A 24,405-nucleotide genomic window follows, 5' to 3' on the forward strand; every position below is an offset into this window, starting at 1 on the left:
GGATTATGAATCTATAAATAATGCACATTTTTCAAATTGAAAAGAAGTTCGCGAGATTGTTTCGGAAAATTTATATTTGCAAATTCTCGTCGCTCGAAAAATGCGAAAATATGAATATGCATGGAATTTAATTCCTATCAACGTGAAATTTTATCGCCCTTGTGCAACGACTTCTGCGAGAGAGAGATAGTATTTTCACTATCCATTATTATTTTATTGGAGCGAATTTATTGCCGGGAGTGTTATGGCACATCGCGTGCGGGACATTGACTTTTAACGCATTCGCGTGCGATCTCGCGAGTTTTAATTGAAATCGGCCGATCCGCTAATTTCTGATAATACAATTTCCACTTTATCGGTTGCATTTAGCTTTCGCAAATCCCGTATTATGCGGCACGATCGGGTTTATTGTTTCAAAGTCGGATCATTAAAGTTTCCGTTCGTGCTCCTTTGTCGGCCGCGACCCGGGTGTTTATGGATTACCATGCGTGAACCTTCCTCCGGGTATATAATACACATAATAATGCGCGTCACACTGTACACTTGAAAATTAATATTAACGACACATCAAAGTGATTAATGGCGAATCGTTGTCGCGAGACGGACTTTACGCTCGAACAAATTTTGCATTCGAGTTGCGCGATATATTCCGTACAAAACAACATTCCGAAAGTGCATATTATATGCCTGGTATATATTATATTCCTTCCGGGAATTTCGTTCCACGGGAGTTTTTCATTAACGTCCCGGTGGAAGCATCGCGGAAACTTTGACCCCAAAAATACGCAATCACGGACTTGCGTGGGCCTCGTTAGTATCGGTGCTTTAATTAACGCAGGATATGGTATAATGCTTGTTTCCGGGAGAAACCGCACGTCCGCAACTATATTATTTTCTGCCTATTCAACGCGCGACATTGTCACCCGGTATGAAACAATTAAAGGGTTATTAATACGCAGACGTCAGCCCTACGAAAGATTATAGTGAGCGTTGCATAATAGAGGATCACATTGTGTAACTTCAAAGAAGCCGCGTACATCGTGCTTGTGTCACGAGCAGTAGTCGAGAGGGTGGGTGACGTTATAGTTTGTGTCGCTAACTCGCTTGCAGCGCGCTAGCTGCAAGCTGCACAAGAGGATTATAACTTCCGTTGGGTTACACGTATAACGCGCTCGTTGGGATAAAATATTGATTTGATATTGAGTACGCGAGTCATTACGATTGCATCACAGCCAGCAAGTGGTTAAGCAGACGCATAAGTCTTGCGTCACTGTAATCGATTTTATTTATAGCTGTCAAATTAACAAAACACGCAAATTGAATAGCAAAATAGAATAATAGATGTTACTTTAATAGGTATTATTATTCTAGAATAATTTGTGAAAATAATAATAGATCATCTCCGATCTCTATAGTACTAGATTTTTAATAGCGGCTTCCTCTTTAAGAATTCTCCGATTGTCTAGAAATAGGTCTATGTTATTTCGAGAAGATTGTAGAACGCGGATGGTTTGGAGAAATAACAAAATTGAGAAGCGAGCAGCGGAATGTGTTTCACGTCGAAGGTTTCCTCGCGGGCCAAATACGTTGAAAGGGATACACTTACCACCATCTGATATATTGCGTCGACTATATTGTACATCTCGTCCCTCGTGATGAAGCCGTCGTTGTCCACGTCGTACAATCGAAAGGCCCCTGAAAAGAGACGAGAAGAGGAAGAAAAAACGCAATCGACTTGTGCAACTGAATTCTTTGGCAAGTCCGAAAGCGCCCTTTGTCAGGAGAGGACAAACTCTCTGTTTAAACGTGCACTTTTCTTGCGAGCTTGCAAGTTTTCTCCGTGACACGGTATCTCGTTCGCGATCGTGATATAACCTATATAAGTATGTACACATGTATCGACGAAGCTATATACATCTCATTGTTCACTTTTGTTCAGATTGCGATCGTTCGTCGATAGCTATTATCTTGGAGAGGACAATCGAGAGAATCTCGTCGTTTATTGTCTCGCATTGCGGCGATCATCTTTCATATTCTCGTCTCAAATTTTATATGTAACAATTCTTTTCCACGGTATCTCATATCTTTTTATTCCTCCGCGAAACGAAATTTGCGGAAAATGTGAACATTAATTTATTATTTGATTAATAATTCAGAAATTAATTCTGTGATTTCTAATTTGATTTTATCAGAAAATATTTATCAAAAATTTTACCGAGGAGCTATTTTTGAGATCCACTTTTTAGTTACTAATTTCGGTTTAATTACGGAAAGCTAGGGGCGGCGAGGTTTTTTCTTTTTCTAGATAAAGTTGGATGACTTAAGTTTTCGACTCAACTATCTTGAATAAATCAAATAGGAAGATACATAGAGGGATCTCTCGGCGATTGCGCGTCATGTTTTCCAAGTAAATGGGCAAACAACTCGCGAGAGAATTCTCCCAAATTTGAGTGGACAAGTTTTTTCGAGAGGGATCAGGAACAAGGTACTCACAGTGAAGCTTTTCGTCCAGGTTGCCGCGTGACGTCACCGAGAGCGCTCTTATGAACTCCTCGAACTCTATCGTACCGTCCTGAAACAACAATCCGACATTTCCTTATTTTGTCTCGGGCGTCGCACGCGAGATACTTCCTCCTATCGATCGCGAACCATTCGAGAATCGTGAATTGCTTGGCGATTGCATTTTTCAAATTCGAATAGCTACCAGTTATAATTAAACTTCAGCAACTATCGGTCAATACACTGTGCAAATAGTTTCCTCTCTCTGGGATATCTTTACCTTTTCTCAGGATCTCGCAAGTCTTGTCAAAGAAATCCGTGGAAAGTTTCTATCTCAAGTATTGTCTAATTTTCATTATACTTTCAACATTTATAATAGAATTATTAATTAAGCATATTAACGCAAACAAACTATTTTGAAAAAGAAAGAGGAGATGTGTGACGATTTTTAATAGATATAGTCGATTTACGGAAAGAAATATGTTCGCTTAATTACTCGGAAAGCGAGCTAGCACTAATTAAACGCCGCGATTAATTCGTGCTCGATTAGATCGATGTTTGTCTCAGTTTTAGAATACGAATTTGTGTTATAGAGCGTACGATTTATTATGCAAATTAAGAATCTATTCTTATCTAATGTCAGACTAAATAAAGGCTGAGGGCAGTTAAACGCGGCAATAAAGACGTGAGGACAGCGATAACGACGGGAGAGAAAATTAATTTGAGCGAGATGTGTGTGGTCGAAAGCGCATCGCGTGATCACTCTTTGCACGCAATCACCGACATGACGAACGCAAATTTGAAAAGGGCTCGTAGAGAGCCGCGATGTGTACACACGTGACAAGAAACTCACAGCGTTCTCGTCGAAGACCCTGAAGACGAGGGAGGCGAACTTTGACGGGTCACCCTGCGGGAAGAACTGCTTGTAGATCTTTATGAACCCCTGAAATCACGCAAGTTTCGTGTATATATCTCGAGCTTTTTACCTTGCTATCGATTACCTCGGGTGGTTAACCCTTTCCTCCTCTATACTATTGCCACGTGAAATGTGTTTAATGTATATTCTTTATATATGGATTAATATACGTTCAACTATTTATATTAGTTTGAAAATCGTCATATATTAAACTTTGTGTTTAATTTTTTATTTTAAAAAACAATTTTGATAAATGAAAGAAGAGAAGGGGAAAGTTAATGTAATTAAACTATAAATATTTTAAGTATATATATATATACCTGTTCTGTCAGCAGTCCATCGGGGCAATCTTTCAGGAATCCTTTGTGCCTAAATAATGTAAAGTAATTTTAATATACATAATTATTTCTGAAGCAAAAATATATGTATAATATTTTCATAGAAAATATTGCGCATAAATAATTATGAAATAATTCTTCGAGAATTTTTTAAATGCTATTTGTTCTAATAATGTTTTACTTTAATTTGATATAGAATTAAATTAATAGCATTCTCTGTCGTAGATTATTTTCTTGCAGCTATCGCCGAAATCTTTAATCATCCTGTCCAAGTTTATACAAGTTTAGATAATGGCTTATTATCTTTTCTTAGAGTCAAACTTACCATTGACGAATCTCCTTTTCGGTGACTGTAACAAAAACAAGAAGGGGGATTTAGAGAGGTAATTAATTATTGGCCATACGACGTAAATAGCAAGATCGAGTTATTCCGCGCGTGAAAAGTGTTTGGTAAGAAAAAGCGGGACGGAAAGAGTCGCGGAGAAAGAAATTCGAAGGGTGAGGAAAGAAGAGAATTATTGTTCTCCGGTGCTAGCCAGGCTTGTATCAACTGCCGTGTGATTTATTACACGACGGATTTTCTCGGTAAATTCAGTACAGAGGCACGATGTCATTGAAAGACTCGATTGTCCCGTGAAAGCGATCAAATTTTTATACAGCGCCGGATGTGAATGTGGGTGGGTCCGTGGATCGTTTTTTGTTGTGCCACTTCAAGGACGAAGGGCCGAATGTTGCCGATGTTCCCTACTTTTACCTCGGACGTAGAATAAAAATGTATCGCGATCGTAGAAGTGACGGATTGAAAAAAAGGAATAAGATAGTCGCAATGCAGGACGATTCATTCGGTCGATTGAATTTATTTGAACGAGGGGAACGAATATCACCGCGAAAGACTATTGATAACGGCAATCCCAAGACGGATGTGGACTGCTGCTGGAATAACAAAACTTTTCCCCTCGAATCTTTGTATTTAAGCGAGCGGATTACTTGACATTCTTTACGGTGGCGATCGAAGAAAGGAAATCGGCAAAATAGGGAAGGAAGATTAGCTAGTAATGAATGGCACTTACGTATGTCGCGTCTTTCCGATTCGTTTCTTGAACTTCGTAAAGACTTCGTTTATATTTATCGAAGCGTTCGTTTTTCGATAAGAAATGCGGAAGATATTAGCACGGTTCATTGTGTTAAAGTATTGCACATGTGTCTAATCGAGTTTAATATATTTTTCAAACATACTTTTTCCAACGAATTTGTGCAAGGATATTTTTCGACAATATTTTATCTTGACGTTTCATTTTAATTGATGACCAGATAATACATATAGTTACTCTGCCAAGTACACTTGTCGTGAGGAGAGCGTTTTACTTCCTACGTCAGCTGAGCCGAATGTGTTATGACAGAATGAGATAAGGAGTAAGGGGCGAAGGACGAACATTTGGGGTCGATAGAACTACGAGAGAGCGTGAAGAGTTTTGTGGTTTATATGGTAATCTCGCGTCACCCCGAGTATACCATTAGCTTTTAGGAATAGTGCAGCATACAAACTTCTCTCGTATGAGAGAAGGTCTTCAACTGTTCCGGAAATTAGGTGGTCTATAATACATTGATCTAATTAGACGTTGTCATAGTATCAGAATAGTTTCTCTTTTGTTTACCGGATTATTTCTGCATTTTATTTATCCGTGTAAAAAAATAAAATTTTTTCTAAATTCAGGGAAATAAATCGCTGGCGATTATCGCGTGAATCTAACCGAATGCAAAAGCTCTCAAGCTTCGATCGTTATTCCCCAGGGTTGACGGGGCGGTCCGCGATGAACTGCTGAAATATTTCTATAACTATGCAAATAATATTCGCGCGGTAAGTATCGGCGAAACGATTCGGTCGTGTTCGTGACTTCTTCGCGGTTTCGCGACGCCGCAAGAAAAGCTCATTTAAAACTCGAATCACCATTGTAGTTCGTGCGGTACACGATATCCATGTAAATAGATTGATCTCGGCATATCGTCCTGTCCTCGACTTTTTACTATCGGGGCTCTTCCGATCGATCAGCTGTTAACTGTCAGTTTCGACGCGATATCTTCGTGAGAAGTATTGTACGTATCTCGTGGGATATTAATTTCGCGTTTAATCTCAAATATGATCTAGCACTTTGCCATTTCCGACATGAAACCTTCGTTAATCAAGAGAGTTTGGTTGGGGGCATGTATGAAGGCGTAGCAGCGAGTCACGCAACTCTCGAAAAACGCTTGACGTTTTAACATGAACGAGAATTCCTTCCGTTTTTCACGCGATTGACTCGTGACGGAGATTCGAAACGACGTAAAAGTCGTCGCTAATTTTCGCGTGATTCGTTTAATTAATTAATTATTCAGCGGCATAATGACATAGTCGTTTTGTCGACTGTTCATTTTCATGAATAATTTCGAAATGAAACAGATACATGTATATACATATGTGTATAATATTATCGTGTTGATCGAATGTAACATATGTATTGGTGCACATACATAATATCCGATAATTCACTCTATCTGCGCACGAGAAGTGAAGCGATTATTATCGATATTATATATTTTATTTATATGCGGAATATTAAATTATAATTAGTATTTTAAAATATAAAAATTAATATTAAATGTATCATGGAATTTATATTTTTATCTTTATTTCCGTATTTTATTCGAGCCTGCGATTCGAGTGTTTGCACATTCTCGATTCGAATTATGTATATTAAAAGCGAGTTTTCTTATCAATATATTCGAATTTTGTAATTGGTTTGAGGATCGAAAAATGTTTAATTGACCGTATAGTTGTTCGTTCACTCGATTTAGGGCTTATGCCGTATCTTTTTCTGCGTCAGCTATTTTCTCCCTTTTCCCATCCGTTTAAATCTCTCGATATCTTTTTAGTTGTAAACTTTTTCTCTGAATGGAAAAAAGCGCGCCTCTTTCAATGATAATTCAGTTTATCGTATTAATTCGTATAAATGCACTCGGAAGTGAGGATTAGCCGCGGCACTGAAACCACCGTGTGGTATTTATCGTTTAAATATGAAATTATTTTACTGTACGTAGTACTGATGCAGTATGCGTATTTAATCGCTGCAGTAGAATATTGGTAAAATCACTTGTAATGGAGAATGCAAATTTTAGGACATATTTTTACTGTATAAAAAGAGTCAACATATTGTATTTTTGAGTATGTATCTCGCATTGTATATATCGATGGTTGATGAATTGTATATTAAACAATTTAAAAGGGAGCTTCCGATGAAAATAAATATATATAATTTTAAATATGTATACGTATAATGCTTTGATAAAAAGAATTTAAAAAGTCATAAAAAATGACAGAATGAAAATAATTGATAGTAATGAATAAAAGAATTTATTGACGTTTGTTTTCATTTATATTTGAAGACAAAAGGAAATTGTTGTCGAAATGAATGACGAAAATGTTTGTCGAAAAATTAAGAATAAAATGTTTATATATATATAATTATTGACACTCACCTGAAATTCTTTCAAAACGTGTATTTAATTTTTATTCGTTTTATTCTATATTTATTTTTTTATCCTTACGATAAAACTACAAACAAAAGAACGAAAAGATAATAGAACATAGTTTAGCTTGCCAAGACCTTCAGTTAAAGATTGTTTATCTGGCAGACGTATTTGCGAAGTCGCGGGTAGTAGATCTCTGTCATGTTTTTATGTATCATTTAGTATCTTTCTTTATTCCTTCAGATTGCTCGAGCGTGGATTTTCTCTTTCCATTTGTCTCCATCCGTTAATAATTCTGGGAGCCACTTTTCTCGGGCATATTCTCCGTTATGGCGAGCACTAGTTTTTCTAATCTGTAAACTCAACGACGCTCATCAGAAGGATACGAAGGAACTCTGTCGACGACTGTCGCGTCAAAGAGGATACAGAATCTCAGAATTTCAACGATATTGCTGTCACCATCTCTGTCACCGTTCAAAGGTAATCTCAACTTATTTTCTAGAGTTTGCTTTAGATTGACGTTTTTGCCACCGTCGTCCGTTTCGTTCGCTTCGGCGATAAAGTCGAAAATGTCAAATCAATCGACATGTGCTTCGAACGATTTATTCTTTTGCCTTGCAAATCGCATCATTCCGTATTTCCGTGCATCATATATTTTCTACTTGTGATTCATTCGGAGAGATGTGCATACATACGATGCGATATCACAACCGCCGGATATCGGGGAAGTTCAGACGCAATGAATCTTTAGATGGGACATAAAACTAACGTATAAACGCATTATCTACATATAATATGTATATATATTTTTTCTCTATATGTATTTCTATATATATCTATTTATAGGTAGGTGTCTCTATATATTTTTTCTTTATTTCGTTTAATCTATAATATTTAATTATATATTATTTATAATTACGCGCGCGAAGCAAAGTTATTCTTTGATAATGAAATCTTAAAACTCTCAACGCACGCATAAATATTATTATTGCAATGCATATATAAAAATATATTAATTAATTATGTAATACATAAAAATTCAATATTTAATAAGAATCTTTAATAAAAAATGCGAACAAAACAATAGAATTTTCTGCAATAATCTTTCGATATAAACATCTATGCTTATTAGACTCGTACGCGTCTCCATGCAGAGTTACATATATTATTCTTTGATAATAAACTCTTAAAAATTGCAACGCATGCATAAAAATTATTACAATGCATGCATAAAAACATATTAATGAATTATATGAAATGTAAAACAAAATAGAATTTTCTACAATAATCTTTCAGTATAAACGATCGCGCTGCCATTAGACGCACGTCTCCATGCACCCATCGCGCTGACGTTTCGCGCGAGACTGATTCCCATCGACGTGACCGCAAAACTCTGCTTAACGATGCGGTGTCGCCATCTGACAGCGAAACCTAACTTCATAGCCAAGAGTGAACCGAGTCCGCCTGACTCAGGCCCAACATCTTTCTCTTTCTATCCTTTCCATTAGACGTGAGCATCCCACGTGTCCGCTACGCTGCACGTCGCACATAAGACTGACAATGAGACCGATCCCCACCGACCCCACCACCGATCGCAAGATTCTGCATGGTGTCGCCAACTGACGGCACAATCCAACTTTATAGCCAAGACTGAACGTCGGTGGCGATCGGTCTCGCGCGAAATGTGCAGTATAGTGGATGCGCGCGTCTAATGGAAGCGCAGATGTTGCTCGAAAGATTCTTGTAGACAATTCTATTTTCTTGTTTGCATTTAAAGACTAAAATATTGAATTTTTATGCATTGCACAATTAACATATTTTTATGCATGCATTGCAATTTTTAAAATTTTATTATCAAGAAGTAATATAATTTTATTTCGTGCACACAATTATATTTGGTTAGATTAAACAAAACAAGGAAAAAATATGTATATAAAGATATCTATATAGAGATATATGTAGAGAAAAAGAAATATATACATATATATATAATATACGTATATTGCGTGTTTGCATTTAGGAGATATGAAGTTGTATATATGTGTTTAGGTTGGTGCGACGGTTAATCGCGTGTTGTAAGTACGAAGCACCCGAGTCTTGAATTAATTCCGCAGAGCTCGGCTTCCTTTACGCTTCGACGTTATTCAAATTCACTGCTTTATCAAGGGAATACTCTCGAGCGTGCCAACTGACTGTCGGGCCTGTACGAAACGTTTATCAAAATGACTACCTTAAACGTGGTTATTTTTGTTTCACAGAGGCTCAAACACGCGGTATTACATATAATCTTTCGAGCTGCATATATTATTAGCTGCATTTTTATTTTCTACAATTGCAGTTTATCTGTAATTTGCTGTTTTAATCATCAAAAAATTTGTTTGTGATGAAACATTTGATGCTATTAAAAATATAACAATATAAATAACAATTTAAATAAATGATTATTCAATTCATAGTATTTAATATATGGATGTTAATTTACAGTATCTACTCTGTGAATACTCGGAATTTATAAAATATACATATAATTATTCGTGGCTTTTAACATATTAATGTAAACGAAAGAATGAAGTGGAAGAGCAGGCAACTTTTATGATAATTTAAACATGACAGCACAATCAAAATATTTTAAGAGTTTTTTTTATAAACTTTATTATTTTTTGCATTTTATCGCTGCACGATTAACAGATACATATTGCATCAAAAAGTACTCATAACGTAAAATAACATTATTTCAAATTACTTTAATCGAGTTCCGAGATCCATTTAATCATTTTAACTGGCGATCTAGTGATATCAGTAGAGCAGATGAAGAAAGGAAACAAAGGTAAGGAAAGCGCGTGGAGTGCACCTTTTCAAACAGTGGCTCCGAAAACTCATTTCGATATGTTGATATATACCACATTTATTCCGCAAGAAGGTAATATCTGCTTATTTTCTTGATCGGGGGCGAAGAATCCTCCCGTCCATATATTGCTCGCGTGTGAATTGATGGAGCAACTGATCCTATATAAAATACATTCTATTGCCTTGAAAGAAGTCACCTCTTTGCGCAAAGTTTTATTAGCTTGTCACTCGGATAAACCATGAAAAAAAAAACCAGATAAAAATTTGTGAAGGAATACGCGATCTAATAGCGACCCATTTTTCACGATCCCGTCCTCTTGCACGACGGATGCTGGATAGTGTAGGTATTTCTTTCCTTTTTCCGACCTCGAGTCGATTGTCTCTGGTATATTTTTCGCAGGTCACGCCATTCTTTATGGAACGGAAGTGGCGGCGAAAAAATAAAAGGAGCATAAAAACTTTTGCCAGGGAGATTTGTTCCGTACGGGCAAGTTTAATCAAACAGCAGAATTTTTTTGCTGAGCTCACTGTAAAATTTTAAATGGACAAAGATAAATTATATATTTCGCTTAATAACTCGGATATTATCATAACGAGCAATAAAATTTGCGACATTTGCTCGCGCACTCTGTGACTTTAGCGATTCTCGTTATTGGCGCAAATAATTTTGCACGATTAAAAGCGGCAACGAGGGACAGACAGTTAGGTTACTTGAAATGACTCGAAAATAGCGAACAGCCGTCGGTTGAGAAAACGCGGATAATTGCGTAACTTTTTGTCCCCCGCGTGACGCGTTTTCTCGTGATAATCGCTCGTAAAAGTTCAAAAAGCATTCCGCGTCCTCCTCGACCGCGTTAAGAAGTCTCTAGAAGCCGTCTAGTCGTTAATTAAAATAGCTTTTGAGAACTTCACCGTTGGATGCCCGCGATGACATAGAGATGGGAAAACTTTTGAGCGATGTCAACGGCTGCTGCACGCAAAAGGCGATCTCTCTGAAAGCCTATATATGGTTGGTCTCTCCAGCCATTCAAAATCTCGTTAACCCAGAAGATGTAATTTACGCCCTCAGAGACACATGTTCGAAAAGCCATTATCCGCATTATCTTGACTCATCGAAATTATTCAAAATTTTGCTTTTTAGTTGAAAACTAAACTTAAATTCAATAAAATTAAATTATAATATATATGCAATTTAAAATTTTTAGATTTTATAATGAAATATTGTGAGAGAGAATAAATATATATACTTGTTTTTTTTCATATTGATGATAGAAGATTGAATTTTTGGATGCAGTGTGTATACAAAAAGTTATTTCTAAATTGATCGCGAAATATAACTGTGATGAAAAAAAATGTTTATTTGAAAATTGAATATTAAGCATATTATTACACAATATTTTTCTTTTCTTTTATTTTAATATTTTTTGCGCAAAATTTTTTTTGCAAATTAAATTTCTTAGATATCAATTAAACTTTTATTTCAATATAATGCATCTCTCATATGGTAATAAAAAAAAAATATTGTGTGAAAGAATATGAATAGATATTTATATAAAATATATATTTCTCGATTTATCAATTTCCAATTAATTTATAAATGAAAGGTATATGGAAAAATGATGAATTAAACAATTTGCGTAAAAATAAATATTATGAAAAGTCACATTGTAGAAAAAAATTGCATATTTTTCAAAAAAAATCCAAATTTTTTTCTGAAAAATGGCTTTCCAAAAAGAAAGTAGAAATAAATTTTCAGAATAAATAAATTCTGTCTCTCATTTTTTTTGTTACGGCCAACGCGTAGAGACGTGACGATATGCGGTTTGTTAAAAGGGCATAATGTGCAGCCGGGATGATGCCTAGGTCGTTGCAAAATGTGGCATCGTAATACGCGCTATACGTAAGCTCCTCCATGGGGATATACAACGCTTGGTTGCGCGTAAATGCGAATCTACCACGGCTGCATCATGACGTGCATACTTGGAGAATTAGTGTATATTCTGTTTGTACGTATACGGGATTGCACATGTATGTGTGTACGCGCGAACGATTGCGCGAATATGGGACGGACGTGCAACTTCACACGAGCAAGTGGAATTTCGGGACATTATGCGCGCAAGTGCAAATGCAATTTATGCAGATAGTTGTTACATTTACGAGAGTTTGCACATGGCGTTATATACAGATGCGCGTGCCGTTACTTCTCGAACCCCCTTGTAATTGGAACGAAACGAGCGAGGAATATAAAGGATAATCGAAAGTTTCGCCATGTGTTGTTCCCCAGATCCCCACGAAGTGCGCACAGACACTACAGTGCTGCACATATATAAGTTTAACGGGTTATCGCACAATCGTTCCGATCTGAGCAACCCTGCTGCGGTTTAACGAATTATCGCAGCGGAAACGTTAACAAAGGGAATCCGATATTCGTGCGATAACCCTTTGATCGAGATTAATATAGCCTTCGTTTATTAACGCTGGAAGGCTCGTTACGGAAAGAGAGTTACGAGAAAGGTATGACGGAGCGCAATTTTATCTTCGTGAAAACACAAAACCGCGCTGGCCGACAAGCATGCAGGCTCCCAGAGGAGCCTGCAGTTTGGCCGATGAGCGACAGAGTCTCTTCATTTCCGGCGGAATTCAATTTCCATGACAGGCGTTATCGAGGTCCACCTCAGTCTCCCGCTATGCAGATTGTCGGCTCTCTCACCTTCTGCTCGGCGCTATCATCGGCATCGACAATTTACGACGCCGATCGGCCCATCCGCTTATCCGATGCACGTGCACGTGCACGTGTAACACGCCTCCGCAATTTGCGACGATAATCGGCGTTATGTCGTTACAACGCAACGATGATATAACAGGATGATAACGGCGGCACGTAAAATTGTCGCGGATATTGGGCGGAGACGCGTGCTCCTTATTAGCGGGCAAACATCGATCTATTTCAATCTCGATGCCCTCAAGAAGGGATCCCCACTTTGTCGATGCTTCGTTATCTCGTATTCATTTAAGCTAAGAGGTTTCGTAAAAATAACGATCCAGTTCACGAGAAATGACGCGCGGCTCGATGTAGTTTGCGAATATTTTTGACTGCATGCGGTGGAATATTATTGTACGTGACACAATTTTCTCAGTATTTAAGTTTATCTTTCGATTTGCATATATCATAGTTACTAAATAAAAATAATTATGAATCGAGGATAAATTTTATTCCACAAATATAAATTTTTTAGTGTAATATTTTCTGAATAAATTTAAAAAGTTTTTGATACGTACGTATATATATATATATATGATAATGATACATTTATCATTAGTTGAAAAAACATAATTGCAGTTTCCCCAAACGACTTACCCGGTGAATTAATTTGGCGAACAATTCCCGGCGTATTTGAAACAACGATTTATAAAGTGCACTTTAATAGAACGCTTGAATTAACGCCGTTGTCCTGGATGTAACGCGAATCCAACCGAGTATATATTGCGAACGCATTGTGATGTACCGAGAGAATATAATAATGACTCGCACAAAATATTTATGCGGTCGCGTATGTCGCGATCGCTTGATAATACAATTGAAATAATATTTTGCCACGCGTGTTGATAAAAGGAAATTGAATTAGATTTTGACGATTCCAACTCTCTCCTTCGTTACGATTTTTTGCACGCAATATAAACTCACGTTGGATGGAAAATGGGAAACGTAACTGACGCATTTTATTACATTATGCATTTCGTAATAAAACGTCGTTGGGCGGAGATATGACAGTCACGTGCTGCACGTTGCAAATTAAATTTATAGTCGCTCGTACACGGTGCAAGTCTAGCGAGATATTGGATCTATATACATAATTAGTGACTAGCGGGAAATATAAAGAAGATCAAAAAATTTTCATTCTTTTTCTCCGCGAGAGAAACATTAGTTTATACATATTTATATATTATTGAATTATTACAGAATAGAAGCAAGATTATCCTAGGCTCAATTATTACGAACAATTGACAATTGTCGAGAGAGTTTGTTGCAACTGTTCCATTAATTATGGTTTAATAACGATTTGCATAATTTATAATAAACGATTAAACAATATTAATGAACCGAAACAATTAATAACAATAATTAATAAATTAGAACTATACGCACAGAGGTGACGCAGTTTGGGCCATTTGGGAATCGCCCACATTAACCCGAAAATTCTCTCTCGTAGTATAATATATATTAATTCCTTTATATATATTAATTCCTATATCGAATTAGTACGATTTAGCGGAGCAAGCACATGCACTGTAAAAACATTTGTTAACTTGACTAAACCTTTCAACTAAATATTATTTTGTTAATTGAACATATAGGAATTAAAAATATTTAAATTAAATGTGACATATTAAATCTAACAAAATGTATACTTGACTTAAATACTAATATATGTTCAATTAACAAAATAGTGATTTAGTTGAAAGGTTTAGTCAAGTTAACAAATTTTTTTTACAATGTGGAAGAGCCGCGGATCGATAAATAGTCCATGTGTTAATTCTTACGCATTGTATTTCACCTGCTCCCTCGAGCCCAATTATCGGAATACATATCGCATTGATAGATAGTGGAAGCTCGCATCGCGGTTTACGCTCCCGTGCGATATGAGACATGGCCATTGTTGAAATGTGACAAGACAGCGGCATCAGCCGCACGTGCTAGATCTGTCACCAAGCGGGGTATCAGTTGGATTTTTAAATCTCTTTTTAATGACGGCGAGAGATAAATTGAAATTTCGATTGCTCGATCTATTGAACGCGTCGAATTTTTTTTTCCCTCTTAATCCAAATGCGACTCTTAATCCAAATTCCCCGCGTTCAAACGCGAATAGAAGGTATTGACCCAAGTGAGTTGAATTGCGCGACGTTAATTATTCATTAACGATTCTACATTTGTCTTTTCGTTTTCCTGAAACGCATATTGTAGGGTGAATGCAGAGATGAGTGTGTAATTTTATTATGAAAATTTCAGGCGGTCCTTAATTAACGTGTGCAGTCCTATATTGCCGCCATGTGTTGCATCTGAGTTCATTAATATTATTCAGTAGTCGAAAGCGATTCGCGCGTGCGATAATGAAATGCCAAACAAAATATCGGATTATCCTAGCATGTTAATTAACGTGCGTAATTAGTTGTGTTTTTCCAATCTATTTGTGTGAGTGAATGAGTGATCTTCAAGTGGCAGATATTTAACGTGATGAGTGAATCTGTTTATTTTAACTTTATTAATTAGATACGCGCTGCCACATCAATTTCAGTATTACTCACGCAACAAAGGGATATTATAATCACTTACGCAATGATTGGATATTATCGCGAGAATCGTCGTTTTGATAGTCGCTTTTCCTCTTTTCGTGATGCAAATTTATCATAAATTTCACGAAAGAAAACATAATTCATATTTCTGATCTCATCGAATTGATGATACGAGCGGCCACATTTGAAATGCAAAAATGTTTGAAATATTTCTTGGATTTTTTCCCGTATATTTCCATACTTTTTTACACATACATATATACATTTTCTCATAAAGCTCATACAGGTTCCGTAAATAAGAATTGGCTGTCGGAATAAATTTCTCTGGCTACAGCATGTAGATCTATCGCCGTTGCTTTATTCTCGAAAAAAAAACTCAAAAATAGGAAATAGAATACAGGGAGAAGTAATCATAATAAAATTTTACGTAAAGATCTACAAGTTTATTTATTCATTTGTTCGTTCATTCATTCATTTGTTCTACTAAATTGTCCGTCATCCGTGTTCTCCTTATCTTCACCTTCCACTCTTGGCATAAAAATGAGAATTGTGTTTGCCCGGTCATAAGAGACGGAATGGAAAAGAAAATTCTAAGGAGGCGGTCTGTAGCAAGGGACTTAGCTTTCTCATCTGTATTCCATTTTCTTAAAATAAAGAGCTATTGTACTCTATCGACGCTTTGACGTATACGCCTCCGTATTCGATGGAATGCACCATGCCTTCTGATTTTACTACTCAAATCACTGGGAGATGAGATAGCTGCGCGCATATATGATACGTACATATGTTCCAATAAAAGACATCTCGCGCGAATTCAATTTCGAGATGGTATTTCGAGAATAAATATATTTTTATTCATTTTATTCTCGAATCTCTGTTATTTTTTTATCTCAAAAATAATAATTCACTTCTAAAGAAACTTATTGTTGCCACTAATTACCGTCGGATCATTATTTCAATTTTTCCATCGATACAATTTTAAGAAACAAAAGTTGTAATTAAAAATATTATTTATTTCTTGCAATACTTTATATTTCTCATACATATAGAGTCTGCAACGCGATCAGTATTTAATTTTAAATCTCGTGCGTACAAATGTATTGAATTTTAAACAGATAAATATATTTGTCTATTTTCTGTAAAAAGAACATCGAGAAATTCTCATTAAAATATAATACGATAAATAACTCTTTGAAATATTCACAGGAATATTCGAGATTTATGAAAGAATCGAGATTGAATTCCCTTAGGTGTCAACGAGATTAATAAAAACGATGAATATTTTTTTTAGGTCGTGCGTTCTAAAGATTTTACGATGCCAGCTTTAAACATCAAAACCAGGGTATTTCGGGAAAAAATACGACTGCGATGCGCGTTTTTTGGGAAAAACGAAAAACGTACGATCACCCTAAATTATTCGTACTTTGCCAGTACGTATTCCAACAAAGTGCATTCGTGCTTTTATGTTCCTACAATGTGAAACCCGCATCAGTTTGCAGGATCAGACGTGATCAGCATTACGTCCACTAAATATTACGATATGACGTTGTGTGACGCCGCTGGTACTCGACATCCTAGATTTTATGGCTAATAAAAGTCACTTTTGTGTTCGTACAAATATAGATATCGGCATTAATCTTAAAATAATTCGATTTATTTTGTTTATTCCATTCGCAAGAAAAACAGGAAATTGAGATTAAAAAATTAGCAGCTCTTCAATTATGAAAAGAAAATAATCTTTTAATCAAATTTAAATGACTGCTTTTTGTTTACAATATATTCTTTCTAAATTTCTCGCGTAAACATGTAACGATATTTTTTAACGACGCAGAAAATAAAAAAAATTGTTAAATTGACCAAAAATATTGCACGAAAACGTGTGTATTTTTTACAGAGTAAAACAACTTCACGTAACAGTTGATCGAATAATAAAATAATTTGTCCGAAACGTGATAACATATAATTGGGATTTTTTGACTTTTTCAGAAGATATTTAATTAACATTATTCTATGCAAAGTGATATTTTTCGCGTTATAAAAGGCGATCGGGTTTTGCCGTTCGATTAAAGTCGAACGCCCGGAGATGTCTTTGAGCTCGATTCTTCTCTCCGGTTTGCTTAAAATATACTCGTTCACGTTCATTAATCGAATTTCCATTATCGATCGGACGGTAATTGAGGGCAATTTTTTCTTTATCGAGGATCAAGTACCCTTGATCTCATTAAAACGTTCGGAATTCTTCGAATTCCTTCAGAAATATAATAAACATATTCTTACGTGATATTTTTTGTAAATAAATGTAAATATATGCAATCTTTCCACTATATCTCGCGAGAAAAAAAAAACAACTACGTGGTGAGTGGAGCGAGCTGGGCGCTAAAAATTTTTACAATCTACCCCGTATCTTAATCGCTTTGTTTTTCTCGACGCGAGTCGCGACGGTATTTTTCCGGCGTCCGATATTTCTCTTTGAACTACTGCGACCTTTCCCATTCTACTCAGCCTACAAAAGGTTATATGTACTCTGTCGAATCGGATCTTTCGACATTCATCGCGAAACAGCTTCCTGGTCTCGATAAAAGTTATATAGCAGTATCCGATACTATTAAACTCGGAATGGAAAAAGGTCAATTCTTCTCCGATGTAAGGAACAAAAAGTTTTCCTGATAAAATAATCTCACTATTTCAGAATGGTCTCCCTTAGTAAGGAGATTTATTCCTATAATAATGGTACCGACCAAATAATTTTATTTTTATCACAACATCGTAACACAATATACGTGCAAAAGCGTGCAAAAAACGAGACAATTCTATTTTCAGATCCAATTATCTCTCCCCGACGAGAACTTCATTTGTAATAGCAGGAATGCAATTATATGTATTTTTGTTCGGTTTAATAAAAAAAGAAATCTCTTAAGCACATGTATAGCATATAGCTATCTTTTTTATACATTCCGATATATATTCCACAGTAGAATAGCCCTTACACAAGCGCAGTCGTGTTTCGAAATAACTCTGGACGCTCTATCGGGGATGGAAACATTGTAATGCATGAATTCGTACGATTTCGCGCGTATATATAGAGAGGATACCGCAATACAGTGATATAGAAATATCTGCTCGCATAGTTTCAGCAAACAAAAAAGCAATTACGCGTTCCCTCACGCTTCGTGGTTTTATCTTTATTTTAGTTATTCCTTCGCGATATAAGGAATTCTTCCTCGCTTGTCGAGCGTAGCTTGTAGCTGATGAATCATTAACAGGACATCCGACGTTATCAGCAACACACTCTGGTGGTACACGTGTGCTTACTGTGGCGCACGAGTTCGCGGGATTATGGGAACGATCCCATAAATTCACCCTCGTTTGAACAAAGGGCGGATTCTCGGAGCACATCCGGTTCTCCTTCGGCGCGCGCGAGCGCATATCTATCGCCCCGTCCTAGATTCTGGTTCTAACCGCGTTTCGGGAGTGTAACGAAATTACAGGGACTGCGAAATTAACATCGGGGAGATGCCACTGGCGCGCAAGAAGTTTGCCGAAACTCAATCGTCGCGTTATCGGTCCGTGGAAGAGTACGGAAAGGGACCGATTGCTTCAAGTCAATTAGTGCCGCTAGTTTAACGAATCACACACAAATAGACACACACACACACACACACATCGATAAATCGTTCAGCGAGAGTACTTCGTTTATTGCTGCTTCGGTTATTCGACATTATTCCTACGGATATTCAATTTTCCGTGGAGATATAATTGCCATCAGCGGCACATTCTCAGGCCACGTTGCACTCTGAAATGAACAGAGGAACTGATTGCTAGGGATTTCGTGTCTTCCCGTCAGTTGCTGCTCGGAAATGGGGGCGAAAGACTTGGTTCCCTGGAGATACAAATGATATGTAAAGGACGTGCGTGCAAGAGTTTGCACTTTCCGCGTCGACCACTATGTATTACTCGAAGAATTAAATTAAATCCGCGCTACGAATGCGCCCGTGGATGCAAAATTTAGGGTAAGAGCGTTTCGAGGTGGAAAAAGCGGAGCGTTGTGTTAGTCACGAAGATATAATACGATTCCATAAAGCATACTTTATGTTTACGGTTGACGTTCGTTGTTTTCTTATTTCGGAGGATTACAAGCTCTTCCAGCATCCTTCTTCAAGTACTTGACGCGCGCGGCGATGTTTTATGAAAAATTTGATTTAACTAAGTTCTCGGAATTTCGCCAGATATTTTAATTTCATTATTATATTATTTTCGAGAGAGAAACTTTCTCTCCTGTTATACATTTGCTTTTTTAAATATAGAGAACGAGAACGATTCGTGTTGAATTTGGCACTCTCATCGATTCGCATGTTCAAGTGCCTCGAATGTCTACATTTAAAGTTTGTGTGCGAACGCTTTTAATGTTATAACTGTTCATGTTACTTCGATTACATGAAACCCATCGAGATATTTTAGATGGACAAGTGGATATGCATACTCCATGTATATGTCACAGGTTAAACATATTTCCACACAGAGCTTAAATATAACTATACACGCGGTGCAAAAAAATTGCAACTGCAATTTTAATGTACCGCTGTGCGAAATAAAGTTTTAAGGTTGAATTTAATTCGTCCGGCCTGCGGTATGAGCGGAATGATGTCGCTCTCGTCTCCGAGATACGATATGACGGGAAGTCGACACGCATGCAAAGTAGAACTCGCTGCAAATTGCGAAACTCGACAGCCAGGTAGACTGCATTTTGCGGCCGGTCGGTAGTCGTCTGGCTCTCGCACACGTATGCATGTCACGCGTATATAGGCGATGTGCGCGACGAGTGGAAAAGCATCACGTGCATCGATCGTCCACCGTGACAGACTACGATCCGAGAGAGGAGGAGGAAGAGGTCGGCTGGAAAAACGCTACAAATGAATAATAACCGACGACGTCGGCGACGTCGTCGCGCTCGCCAAGTCTCCGCGAAGGACAGGGAAAAAGGAACGCTCGGGCAAAATATCTCACGATCGCCGCGCGTTTTCATCCCAGAGGGTTGGAGCGTCGACGAGGGTTGAAAGACGGACGGGAAAAGCGGCGGGAACCGAGCGGGCAGAAGAAAAAGAGATATCGACGACGACGTCGACGCGTCGCGGAGGCGTTTTGTCGACGCGTTCCAAGCCGATACGTTTGTGTTGCGATTATTCCGTTCCGGTCCTTCCGAAGAACGGGGTAAGAATAACATTCAAAGCGAGCCTAAATAAACCGATGCAGCCGATCTCGCGGGTTGGAGAGAACAAGCGTGTACAAAAAGTTTCTTCTTCGTCTTTTTTCTTTTTCTCTCCCGTTATTCCCAAAGGATGATGCCGAGAATTTCTCGGGATGATTCATGGTGGATGCGCTCGTCGCTGCTTTGGAAAAGGTGAGATTTAAGCCGAAGATTGAAGTCGGCACGAAATTCAAATATTACTTGTCGCAGCCAGAACTTCGCTCGGATGTAAAGTTGATGCGTGAGAAATGATACGCCGGGGCTGGTCATAAAAGTGTCCTTGAATTTATTATTTCTGTTGACTTAGTAATATGACATGGAAGGCAAAGTATCTAATATTATATGAGTAGATAAAAAAGTATATAAGGAATCGTATATATCTCGTAGGAGATGAGAGGAAGGAGATATATCCCAGAGATGTCATACACGGCAATAAGTAGGAGTGTTTTTTTTTTCTCGCGTTGGTATTTCAATTTCTCTCTCTTTCTTTTTCTCTCAATATTGAACTAATGAAATAAAAGTGAGTACCAGGAAAATTTAACTGGCATTCATTTGAAATGCGCGTAAATAAAGCCGTAAACGCCTCCGCATCGAATCGGTCGACTGGAAAAGGTAGGGAAAAATTGGAGAACTTAAAACTCCGTTGTAAGCCATACTTGATCGTTCATCGTAGTGATGTGTACTACGTCTACTACGTCTTTCGAAGAGAAATTGAGTAACGGAAGCACTCGCGCGAGTAACCGGAGATAAATGATCGCTTCTACATTTTCTCAGCGACATCGTCACGATATGTGCGTGTGTGTAGGTAGTACGTGTATATCGCAGAAGTGGTTAAACGCGGGAGTTATTTACTGCATGGGAGATAAATTGCGCGCGAGGACAATTATTCTCGGTCGCGCGAAAATGTACGAATATGTGCGTAAGCCGGACTAACATAAAACATTTACGAGGAACGTAGATCGGGGACAACACTCGAGATAAAGCTGGCGAGGAGGGACAGCTTAAGGGCGAAGTCTCGCATGAGAAAAGTTCATAAGTTACAATGCCGCGTTAATCACGCGATTACGAGAACGAATGCCGAAGCTCGAGCACGCACATCTCGTAATTTTTATGTCGTTTAGATCGCATTGCAGCTAAGTCGCGAAACATTGTTTCACGTACACATGCCTATTGATTTTCGCGGGCAGATTAAATGGAAGTTTCCTGCGCGAACAGGGTGCACCATCCCTTACGAGAGAAGTCGCGTATAAAAGAGCGCGAAATACTTGTAGGCGAACATTTACTGGAATTAGTTTTAATTTATTCGTAAAAATTAATTAGAAGATATTTAAATAGTTTTACTATTGAAAAGAGCATAAATCATTCTCTCTTAAAATCAAACTAATAAAACGACATATTTTTTTTTACTGGATATTACAAGTGAAGATTAATTAACATTAGATTTGCTATTTTTTATTTTATATATTATTTAGAAATTATAATTTTATCGAAAGAAATGAGTAATAATTATTTTGAGTGATTTTATGGTATTTTATATAGCGGCCATTTTATGGGGGCGATTCTATGGCGATGGAAAATTTTCTAATAAAGGAAATTACATGGTCGAACGACTTCTATTGTCTTGAAGCTCCGGGAAGCTTGGGATTATGAAATATGCACATTGTAAGTTTCATTATTACACCGTGCAACGTAGTATATATTCCATCCTGCTTCCGAGAGATATAATTAACAGTTATTTGGAGTCGCGCTTTTCACGAATCAATGAATTCGTCGTCTTTATTGCTCCGGAATTAAATCGAGAGATCGAGCGAGATTTTTTCAACAAATATGGGATTATTTATGCAATGTATAACGGTTCATTTTTACAGAATATTTCTTATCATATAAAAAAATAAAAACTTGAGATTGCTTCGAAATATAAAATTACGATTAATTCCATTTATTTTATATTACAATTAAATTGAATCCAATTATTAGTGTAATTAGCTTTGCAGGCGACACTAGCGTTTAACTAGGATTAAAGTGCTTCTCTCTCTCTCTCTCTTTCTCTATCGCTCCGCTGATGTAATATCGCTTCATCATGCTGGGCAATGTGTGATACAGGATCAGGGCAAAGATCAGATTTGCTATTGTGAACGTAATATTGCATTATTTGTCATAATTTTGTGGATTACACAGCGTGACAAAAAATATATCCTTAAATAAATATTAAAATTGCATATGCATGGATATTATATAATAATAATTTAATTTATAATATCTACATCGAATAATTGGATACACCGCAGCATTGAATAATTTGTCATATTCGATGCTGTGGTTAATAAATGAAATTTTACTTGCGCGAACACGCGTTACACGATAGAGGGCTCCTGTAAATTTGATCACGCTAAATATAATGACCACGAACACAGGAGGGTGCATTACGCCCACAATTAGATATTTCCTATTTATGTCAAGGATGCTTCCTAATTTGAATTTTATCAAAGGTTTACACGCCCCGCCTTCGAATGTTGTTAGTATCTTAGCGTGCGAGAGCTAAGAGTCTGCACAATATTCGCGAAACATTCTCCGCTCTATATAATTAATACTAAATACTGATACGTTAATTATTCACAACAATTGGCGGAACCAGGCAGCTGCTAGCCAGTGTATTGCAATCTGGTTCGTTTGTCCGCTCAGCGAAAGTTGAATCGGTTTACGAGCTTATTCAACCGCGTCGGAATTTATAATCCGAAGAGGATGTTAGTGTCCGGCTGAGGGTGCATTCGTGTGTGAAATTTCTCTTGGTCGGTTTCTAACGAGCTTGTAATCTATAATAGCTCGTAATTTCACAGTTATTATTCCCGTAACGAGAGAACCACACCGAACCTTTCTTCCGTTTAGCTGGCAAATTTATCATTGGTATAGAAGCTGTTCTCGCGCTATCGCATTTAAATCTGTTTAAACTGTGACAGCCGTCCGGCTCGACACTCGCATATCTTTGCACGGCGACGTTGCATCGATAGTATGCGCATAATTCGAATATTACGCCAACATTACGTCCGGCTACATCGCCAACTCCATCCACCCGTGACGATTTATGTTACAAATATTATAGCGCCATGTATTCCCACTCGTTCATCCGTTTTATAATTTATGCCATGTTGTCCCTGTATCGAGAAAGAGAGACATTTTCATTTAATGCATTGTACAATATATGCGTGTTTCTAGCATTTATTTCACGTACAGACACACATATATACACATATATTTTTTAAACGTCTATTTTTAATATCATTCGGTGAAAAAGAAAATATCGTGGGAAACCGATATGGCATCGGGACCAGCATTTGCATCAATTTTTGTAATCGATGATTCATTGCCCCGAGTCGCTCTTTAATCTCGGATTAAATTTCGTGCACGGTCAACGCTGTCGTTCTTCATGTTCCGATCTATCTGCGAAGCCATTCATGCGCTTATGAAAATTTTTATACGGAGAATATTCATGAAAATTTCCTTTTCTCTTCTCGATCAATCCTGCTCAGAAATTGAAGACTTCCAAATTGGTTCTCGGACAAGGTAGATGTATTTTCCGCCGCATTAAGCACGCGAAAAGCGACACTCAATTTAAATTTGTTTGCGCGAAAGTCTATGCGCGAGGGTCACAAATTAGTTCGAGAGTAGAATATACATTTCGTCTGAAGATTTTCGAGAGATTCTTTTGGTCGTAAATAAAAATCTCGGTTACGATAAAAAAAAAGTTTGCTGCCGCAAACGACCTA

At 37.3% G+C, this 24,405-nt stretch overlaps 1 protein-coding gene across 3 annotated transcripts in view; it reads right to left on the bottom strand.

The window, feature by feature from the left end:
• LOC114935011 (frequenin-2) overlaps window positions 1-24,405 on the bottom strand; it is a 44,366-nt gene that overhangs the window by 13,216 nt on the left and 6,745 nt on the right. For all 3 annotated transcript variants that reach the window (XM_029307756.2, XM_029307755.2, XM_085485236.1), the window contains exons 3-7: window positions 4,079-4,103; window positions 3,736-3,784; window positions 3,353-3,442; window positions 2,494-2,572; window positions 1,607-1,695 (exon numbers count right to left, since the gene is read on the bottom strand). In XM_029307756.2, coding sequence (XP_029163589.1) covers window positions 1,607-1,695; window positions 2,494-2,572; window positions 3,353-3,442; window positions 3,736-3,784; window positions 4,079-4,103 — 332 coding nt within the window. The remainder of the gene's footprint in view (window positions 1-1,606; window positions 1,696-2,493; window positions 2,573-3,352; window positions 3,443-3,735; window positions 3,785-4,078; window positions 4,104-24,405) is intronic.

The sequence above is a fragment of the Nylanderia fulva genome, unplaced genomic scaffold (genome assembly GCF_048542155.1).
Source record: "Nylanderia fulva isolate GAGA-0341 unplaced genomic scaffold, ASM4854215v1 Scaffold35, whole genome shotgun sequence".
Taxonomy (NCBI): Eukaryota; Metazoa; Arthropoda; class Insecta; order Hymenoptera; family Formicidae; genus Nylanderia; species Nylanderia fulva.